The sequence below is a fragment of the Triticum dicoccoides genome, chromosome 4B (genome assembly GCF_002162155.2).
Source record: "Triticum dicoccoides isolate Atlit2015 ecotype Zavitan chromosome 4B, WEW_v2.0, whole genome shotgun sequence".
Taxonomy (NCBI): domain Eukaryota; kingdom Viridiplantae; phylum Streptophyta; class Magnoliopsida; order Poales; family Poaceae; genus Triticum; species Triticum dicoccoides.
In genome coordinates this window covers 441,649,952-441,659,649 of record NC_041387.1, presented here as the reverse complement: position 1 = coordinate 441,659,649, position 9,698 = coordinate 441,649,952, and the positions used below count along the sequence as shown (strand labels likewise).

The 9,698-nt window shown below is 44.2% G+C and overlaps 1 protein-coding gene across 10 annotated transcripts; it reads right to left on the bottom strand.

The window, feature by feature from the left end:
* Nucleotides 1–5,776: 5,776 nt before the first annotated feature.
* On the bottom strand, nt 5,777–9,594 carry LOC119290773 (vesicle transport protein GOT1-like). 10 transcript variants are annotated; one of them, XM_037569418.1, is made up of 6 exons: nt 9,088–9,594; nt 8,425–8,516; nt 8,230–8,327; nt 8,030–8,111; nt 7,299–7,334; nt 5,777–6,005 (listed from the first exon to the last, which is right to left on the bottom strand). In XM_037569418.1, the coding sequence occupies exons 1-6, from the start codon at nt 9,323–9,325 to the stop codon at nt 5,943–5,945; spliced, it is 609 nt and encodes a 202-aa protein (XP_037425315.1). In that variant the 5' UTR covers nt 9,326–9,594; the 3' UTR covers nt 5,777–5,942. The 10 variants fall into 10 exon arrangements, 9 of the variants coding, with proteins under 9 accessions (XP_037425315.1, XP_037425320.1, XP_037425317.1 ...); XM_037569423.1 differs by having other exon boundaries at nt 8,030–8,108; nt 8,436–8,516; XR_005142052.1 differs by lacking the exon at nt 8,030–8,111 and having other exon boundaries at nt 7,299–7,444; nt 8,436–8,516.
* Between the last annotated feature and the right edge of the window lie 104 nt (nt 9,595–9,698).

The following is a 9,698-nucleotide window of genomic DNA, read 5'->3' as shown; positions in this document are numbered from 1 at the left end:
GGTGGAGGCGGTATTCGTGTCTCCGGTGTCGGCACGGGCATTGGAGCTTAATGCACCCAGGTGTACGCCGGCCGGCACCTCGCCAGCAAGCGCCCCCTCCGTCAGTTGCACGCCCGCCGTTGGCGGTGCCTCGACATTAGCCGAGCTCGACGGCATCACGGTAACTAAGCCTCTCGGCCGATGACTTCATCTCCTTGCCTTTGACTGGGCATCCCTGACGCCCTGTACATGTTTTCGCAGGGCACCGCCGACGTTCCTTGCACTCTTCTACACTTCGTGGGCGCCGAGTTGGTCGATGTCGCCAAGGGCAGAATCGTTCAACCGGGCAACCACATGTTCCACGGTAATCCGATGCCACCCACAATGTATAGGGTTGAAGTGGTTCGGGTGCTGCCAGGCTGCGATGAGCTGTTACCTCCGGTTCGACCCGCTGGGGCCGACGAAGAAGATGAGATGACCCTCAGCGCCTACGTAAACTGGCCCCTACTTTGGCCGAAGAGCCAGATTCATTTGGGGGCGGGGGACACCACCCCACAGACAAGACCGCCAGTCGTGCCGGTGCCAAGCCATGGCAAGAATGCCGCAACGCTACCAGACCTGCCAGACATCCCTATGTGGGACATCCCTATGGCACAGGATCCAGACAGCCCTATGGCACAGGATCCGGACGACGACGACGACAACGACGGTACATTTACCAAAGTCGATAAGTACTTTGCCGAACATGGGTACGCTGACGAGTTCTGCGGGCCTCTTTCTCAAGAACCCAACCAAGACGACCGCAATCTAGCTGGTACGGCGGAGAAATCCAATTGCAACAGGCGTCGTCTGGCGTTCAATGCTCAGGAGACGCCTCCAGCTCCCGCCTTCACTGAGCCTCAAATAGCTGAGGTGCGAAATATTATCAGCCCCAACACGCTCAAGAAGGCGGTCTGTGAGCAGAACTCGGTCCCATTACAGGAGATCAAGAAGGGACGGAAACGAAAGACTAACAAGGGCGCCGGTGCGAGCCAGCTGGCACCGAGTTCGATCCGTGCTCAGGACGGGCCACCTTCACCTAAGGGTATCTCGAGGAGGGTGCATGTGGCGGGTAGGGCGATGCTACCACCAAATATGTTGAATGCTGCAACCGGTGCTATACGGAGTCTGCACGACAGTGTTCTTTCTTTGGAGAAGCGGCGTCTCAGAGAGAAGGATGTGGCATACCCGGTTTTCGTGGCCAAGGTGCCAGAGGGCAAGGGCTTTGTGGATGGCGACATCGGGGGTACGATCGTCCTGCGGTTTGATGACATCTTTGCTATGTTTAACCTTCATCCGCTGCACTACACCTTCGTTCGGCTGTTTTCGTTGAGTATGGAGATGCGGATCATTAGAGACAAGACCCCGGACATCGTGATAGTCGACCCCTTCTACATGCGTGCCAAGCACTTGAGCAGCGTTGGGGACCGCCAAGTTGCGAGTTCACACCTCGAAGGCGTCATTCTGGCAAACCAGATAAGGATAACTTCCTTGTGGCTTACTTTCCCGAGTAAGTCATCCCTTAACCGCCCCGTAACATATGATTTCTTAGATTTTGATCGTTCTTTTTTTTCTAACATTCCGTGTTCTGTGCAGTGACACACATTGCACACTCATCCTCTTAAGCCCGAAATATTCCATGGCCACGTATTTCGACCCGAACCGTAACTCCAAGATAGACTACACAAATGTCAAGAAAGTTCTTGATGATGTTCTCCCCGGCTATGCCAAATCTGGAGGCACCTTCACCAGGACTGTTCGTAAGTACGGCAAGCACATGTTCTCACACAATACGAAGTTCTGCTACGTCAAGCAGCCGCCTGGCGGTCAGAAGGATGCCTACTACGCCCTCCATCACATGCGGGCGATCGTAAGGGACCATCATCAACTTCTGCTACCAGATAATCTCAAAGATTGGGCCGCGAACTTGTCGGCAATCCAAGACGCGGACCTCAGACAAAAATTCTTTCGCATCCAGTCAGACTTTGCGGACATCATCCATCAAGATGTCCTTCATACGTCGGGGCAGTTCTTCCTCAGATATCAACCGTCCAACAATGAGATAGATGGAATGCTACAAATGCAGGGTTACAACGACCGCGATTTCATGACCATCACGACAGACGGCGGCTTCATCCACGCTCCTGTCCGATGAGTCGAGTCGAAAGTAGTGATGTGTAGTTCTGAAACATTGATTGGCTCATGTTGTAATTAAACTTTAATGAATTCGTATGTCTCTTTGGTTTGGACAGTCGTTCAACTTAGATGTAATCGATGCTATTTATTAGTAGGACCATGAATCGTGCTATTAATGTCTTGCTTTTCTCTTCCAATCCTTTTGTTGCATACTTACATATTGCTTATGTATTGTCTGTTGTTTGGCTTGTGCATAGAGATGCCGTCGTATGTCGTGTACAAGGGTAAGGTTCCTGGAGTCTACGATGACTGGGAGGAGTGTCGGAGACAGGTTCACCGTTTCAGCGGTAACAGTTACAAAGGGTACACCACTAGGTCGGAGGCCGAATCTAGATACGCCCGCTATCTAGTGGGAGAGAGGAGGGAGCGTTGGAGGAACCGGATGAAGACCAGTTTGATCGCGATGATGCTCATCGTGATGACCACAACTCTCTTCTATGTGATGGTAGTTTAGATGATCGATATCAACTTGTAATGTGAAGACAAACTCGATACTCGCGGTCTTGAGACTTGTAATGTTTTATCTTTGTTCGGTCTTTTGAATTCGGAGACTAATATGATGAATTGTATTCGGAGACTAATCTTCTATTGTATTCGATGAATCTGATGTTGCTGTGTGGTGCTGTCTATATTCTGTCCAATAATATATTTTGTAACCTGTGCAAAAATCAGAAAAGTAAAAAAACAAATATTCATACTAATGGCGCATCACTACCAGGTGCGTCATTAGTATGCCAAAGGATACTAATGGCGCATCAACATAGCATGCGCCATTAGTATGACAAAGCACATGCTTAGGTATGGCCCCCCGGGAGGCACACTAATGGCGCATTGTATAACATACTAATGGCGCACTGCTTGGTGCGCCATTAGTATACCAGATACTAATGGCGCACCAGTGGTGCGCCATTAGTAAAATATACTAGTGGCGTGCTACTAATGGCACACTGGTAATGCGCCATTAGTAGGCAAAACCAGTGCGCCATTAGTAGGCCTTTTCCTAGTAGTGTTTTGGTGATCAACTTGCGGGTTCAGTGACCTTGTGAACTTATGCATAGGGGTTGGCACACGTTTTTGTCTTGACTCTCCAGTAGAAACTTTGGGGCTCTCGTTGAAGTTCTTTGTGTTGGTTGAATAGATGAATCTGAGATTATGTGATGCATATCGTATAATCATACGCATGGATACTTGAGGTGACATTGGAGTATCTAGGTGACATTAGGGTTTTGGTTGATTTGTGTCTTGAGGTGTTATTCTAGTACAAACTCTAGGATAGATCGAACGGAAAGAATAGCTTCGTGTTATTTTACTACAGACTATTGAATAGATCGATCAGAAAGGATAAATTTGAGGTGGTTTCGTACTCTAGAATAATCTCTTCGTTTGTTATCCGCTATTAGTGACTTTGGAGTGACTCTTTGTTGCATGTTGAGGGATTGTTATATGATCTAATTATGTTATTATTGTTGAGAGAACTTGCACTAGTGAAAGTATGAACCCTAGGCCTTATTTCGAAGCATTGCAAAACCGTTTGTGCTCACTTTTATCATTAGTTACCTTGCTGTTTTTATATTTTCAGATTACAAAAACCTAAACCCAGGCATGGGCAGCCCGGCCCGACGACCCGGCCCGAGCCCGGCCAGAAAAACCCGGGCCGGGCCGGGCCGGGCTTGACACTTGGGCCGGGCTCAGGCTTTGTTTTGCAGCCTGAAAGGTAGTTCGGGCCAGGCTCAGGCTTCTCTTTTTCTATTTTTTGGGCCGGGCTTTCAGGCTTCGGACCAGGCTTGCACATACACGTACTAAAAAATAGCGTTCGGGTCGGGCTTTCGGGCTTCGGGCTTGATTTCGGGCCGGGCTCGGGCTTGAAATCAGGGAGTATTTCGGGCTTTGGGCCGGGCTCGGGCTTGAGATATGAAGGTCGGGCTTTTGCAAGCTCGTCCCGAAACCCGGCCCGGCCCGATGTTTGCCCAGGTTTACAAAAACCTATATCTATCATCCATATTGCACTCGTGTCACCATCTCTTCGCCGAACTAGTGCACCTATTCAATTTGCCATTGTATGGGGTGTGTTGGGGACACAAGAGACTCTTTGTTATTTGGTTGCAGGGTTGTTTGAGAGAGACCATCTTCATCCTACGCCTCCCACGAATTGATAAACCTTAGGTCATCCACTTGAGGGAAATTTGCTACTATCCTACAAACCTCTATACTTGGAGGCCCAACAACGTCTACAAGAAGAAGGTTGTGTAGTAGACATTAAGATCTTTTCTAGCGCCGTTGCCGGGGAAGTGAGTGCTTGAAGGTATATCTTTAGATCTTGCAATCGAATCTTTTAGTTTCTTGTTTTATCACTAGTTTAGTTTATAAAAGAAAACTACAAAAAATGTAATTAAGGGTGCCTCATATGCTTCATCTTTTTAATGTCTTTCATGAAAATGATGGGAAGGAAATTTGTGCTCAAGTACTAGAACAAGAATTACATAGAACTAGTGGACCCGTTGCGCCAAATGGCGCAGAGACACGCTAAATCCATGTGCGCGATGAGAAAAATATCCATGGTTTAATCCTCTCTAACAAGTAGCATGTTGGATTGTTCTCTATAATGAGATGTATATGCACATTTTAATTTGATAGCACAAAATAATTGCTACCATGTTTGCAGAGACCCACTTGAAATCATGTTCGCATTGAAACATTTGCATTTTTCAATGACTTTGTGTTTGAGCAAAATATACATTGGCTTTTAAAAAGATATGTACCTTTAAAATCATGATCGCTTTCAAATATTTTCATTAGTTACGAACTTTAGGTTTGAGCAAACATGTATGGTTGGAGCTTTAGCCCTTCTGTATATAAATAATGAAGGAGCATCAAACATTGAATAGCAGATGAACAATAGTTCAAAGCATCTCTATAATAGCAATAGCAATCGTTTGACATTTGCTTTATAACTATCAAGCATGCCTAATACATCATTCAACTGAATCCACCTAACAAGTATATATGGTAAGGGGCACCATCACATAGATTAAAGAAAAAAGAGGGATTAATCAATAGTTCAACACTAAAGCATCGATCACTTGCATGGTGATAGGAGCCAATGGCAATGTGTAAGTCTCTAAGTTTGGCGATAGGAGCCAATGGCAATGTGTAAGTCTCTAAGTTGGCGTACATATCCTCAAGACTTGGAGTGCTCCATGGTCAGCAATGCATTGTTATACGCACAACTTCGCTACAACCGATACATGCACCTCAACCAACATGCTGGTGTTTTTACTTGATAAAATAGGTAGTGGTTCAAATTTATTTGCCAGGTGCAGATTGTACCAGCAATTTGTATAAAAAATGCAACATTTCATTATAATCGCCATCCGACTATTTTTACAAAAAACTGAATCTAGAAAACAAATGTTGTTTTCCGCTGTAATACCTGAATGAGCTAGTTAATAAATTTGATCTGAATTTGACATCAGAAGCATTAGATTTTGTGAGCTTCTCTATGAAATTATACTGTCATGCCATGTATACAACAGAGAAGTATCACATGGATTTCATAGAGAACTAAAGAAACAAAATTCATGTATTAGTAATTTCATAGAGAAGTATCTAATCTGAACAATCCAATTAGATATACAAGCAGCTATATATGCAACACAGAAGTAGAGGCATGACAGTATAATAAACACTGTCGATCTCTTGGGTTGTACATTGTAGGTTACCATCCTAAGTTAACTTGGCAACATCCTAGATTGCAAGCTATGTCGTGGACTGGCGGGAGACACGGAGGTGACCTGCAAGCCAAGATGATGGGAGGGGGGCAGTTAGAGAGAGAGACACGACGACGACGACGACGACTTGCAAGCATGTGAATTATAGTCCAGTAAATATCACATGGCATTGGGAGGAAAACAAAAATTAAGGCGCTGACAATTAGTAGAACCCAATACCAGATATTGAGTAAGGTGTGACGCTAAAGTTAGTCCAAGCATCTCTCTGTCAGAACATCCACAACATTTCACCTCTAAAGTTCACCTCTACATACTTTTTTACTAAATAATGTTTCGCCAAAATGTCATAAACCTTGTAAGCACAACAATCCTTTTTTATATACAGAACAGTGTGAACAGAAATTAATCTTAGTGAAGTAAAATTTATACTCCATGCTAATAAAAAGAGTCAATCAGATAGCATAGAAGAGCATATTGCCACCATAAGACATTTCCCGTTGTGGTGATAGCAAGAGGAATCGAACACCATATAAAGAATCTCATTTTGAGTATATCAAAAGCCTGTAGCTTGGATAGCGAAAACAACGCAAGACACATGAGACTTGCAGGACGTATATTTCACAAAGAACACAGCCGAACCTTAGTGTGCAAAGATCGTAGGGTTCGAAAACTCGTCAATCCTTGAACAGGTTACAGTATAAACAAAATTAATCCTGTCGTAGAATAAAACCATTATGACCTACTAAACCCAACCTGACAAAATGATCCATTTCAATACGGAACATTTGATATGTCGTTAATTGTCAGTTGTTAAAAAAATTGGAATAGAATCATGGCGCAAACATAGCTTGTATTGCTGTTTACAGAAAGAAGGAAATTCAAACAATATTTTAACATTAATTGTCTTCCATCCTAATGATAGCCTCATACAGCAGTACATATCTAACCTTGAGCTTTTTGAAACAAACCATAAAAATATATTAGATAGATGCAAATGCTTCTATACTCCTTATTAATTTGTTGCAATGTAAATTTATAAGATATACACGCAATTTCAGCTAGAAATAGACTGACAAATTGCCAGCGAAATCATTATGGGAAATCAAGAAATTACATGAAGCCACTATACAGGTCCTCTTGAGCTAATCAAGAGGAGGTCCATTCTCTTTGCATTTGTTAGTACGTCGATCTGTTACTACATCCAGTATCTTTGACATAAGGACTAAGATAAATCAGGGTACAGAGGAAAAAAAATACGCATATACATGTGATTTTCTCAACGTCACATGAGAGACGGCAATTGAAACCATATGAACAAGTAAGGCTCAGAACTGGAATAGGTAAAAACAAACGTACCACACAAAATTGTGATGCACTGATAGCGAGTTGTTCCTATAAAAAATAGGATGATATTCTCAATGCAAAGGTTAACTTGGAATATAATGCATCCCCGAGTAAATAACTTTGTTGCTCACATTTATATCATCTCTATCCTGAGTAGTCTACAAAAGTGTAGGCTCAGATGCAGTTAGGAGAAAACGATTATAAGTATTTCCAAACCAGAAAGTCGATCTAATATCTTGTAACAAAAATATATCAAAACCACGCCCGCTTTAACCTTCATGATATTTTTATCAAACTATCAAAGATACAACAACAAATAAGTACTCCCTCCATTCCAAAATTATTGTCGTGGTTTTAGCTCAAGTAGAAATCACTAAAACATAATTGGTAGATCAAATTTTTAGGTGGTGAACCAACCACCAATCATATTTGTATTTTCCCATTTTTATGCTCTGTAGTGTACATATATGTTCATAAACTGAATAAAGTTAATTACAGGGTCGGTCATCTAATGGTATCCTTATTAGCTTAAATATTCAGTGTTATGCTGAAGACCTAACACTACTTAGTAAAGGTTAATTACAGGAGTGGGAAACAACAGCAAGAACAATGGGGGCTCAGATCCATAAAAAATAATCCCTCACAAGAACAAGATCATGTAAATGAAGTGGCGACCAGACTGGGTTGGACTTGAAGAAAATTTACGCAGCTCAACAACAGCAAAGCCGCAAATATGATCTTACATATGTCACATAAGGGTGCTGGAAAATCCAACCGATGGTGGATTTTTTTTGTAGGTAAACAGCAGCAGTAGGCCAGAACCTACTGTGGAAAATTCAGTACCAGTCAGATACAATACCCAAAAGTTTCTACCATTTATTAATGCACACTGAAAAACAGACATCAGATGATCATATGAATGCATAATAGAGGATCTACAAACCTGAATAGCAGGGCAAAACCAAACGAATCTGCCATCATACCGAAGACAGGCCAGCCAATAAGGACAAGGAAAAGTACGACCCTGAAAGCAATCGAACCCTGCACATTCAGGTGATCTTGTTAGCTCATAATTGAAGTACTGAACTGGAACTGAACAATTTGGATACATGACTAATTCTTAGGCCTGCATCGTTACATGTATATGACCTTGCGATTCTTGGGCTTTGTGAAGAACTGTACGGTTGACTTCAGCCCAATGGCCAGCGAAACACCAGAGACGAAGATAATCTGACATGAAATACATGATAATTATGAAGGAATAGCTTAGAGCGAAGTATAAGTAAGCACAACCCAATCTCTGTTGAAAAATGTGAAACAATTTTAGCAGGAGTTCAGAGATGCAAGTGCATTGTACAAGACAAGCCTCACTTAGTTAAACTAAAAATCTAACAGGCATACTTAGAAACTATTAGATCGTTTCTCCTGGTTAGAAATAGTTTGAGCGAGTTTAGAAGAAACTTTAGCGACTATTAGATAGTCCCTCCTGATTATATCTTCCTGGAAATCTCTACAACTACCAGTGACCAAACAGTAAAACACCGAATAGTGCTAAGCATGAACAGATGTACACTATAATTATACGAAGTGCGGTTCTGTGAATAATATCTAGAGGAAGCAATTCTTATTCCATCCAGCCCTTCATCCGGCGCAGCAAGATGGATCCATATCCATAATTGGCGTTGTATGAACTGCAATTTTCTTCATTAAATCCAGACTGAGAATTGGACAAATTTGCTTCCGTGTACAACAGAGATAGATCAGGGGAAGAGAGAGAGCACGGAAAGGAGCGGGGAAGTACCTGCGCTTGAGGGGAGGCTGGCCTCGCCAGCATCTAGCCGTGGGGGTGAGGAGGAGCACGTGAACGACAGCGGCCTCGACCAAAAGAACGGCGATGGTGCCAAATCTGACGGCCTCGGGCTGCCTTTGTCAACACCTACCTCGCCATCCTCGTTGGGCGGGGAAGCATCTACCCACGGCGCTGCTCGTGTAGGCACGGCCAGGGGCGACTGGATTTTGGGCATGAAGCTCCTGTCCATCCCCTTCCTCGTCGTTCCTCTACCCCCCTTCCTCCTCTCTGCTATTCATCCCCTTCCCTGTCGTTCTACCTCCCTTCCTCCTCTCTGCTACCCCTGGATCCGTCTGGGTCGGGCCGAGACGAGACAGGGAGGAGCCTAGCGGCGTCCGACGCGGGAGGATGCGAGAGGAAAGAGATGGAGGAGGGGTGCGGCAGCTGTGGCGGGTGACAAGCGAGGAAGGAAGGAAGGAGGAGGGGGTGTGGGAGGCGGCTGTGGGGACTGGGGGGGAAAGAATGCACTGTGCAAAGGGCGACGCTAGGCGCCGGCGCACCGGCCCAACAGTTGGGCCGGTCCAGGCCTGGCCGCCCGATTCAGCGATTAAAGACCGTCAGAT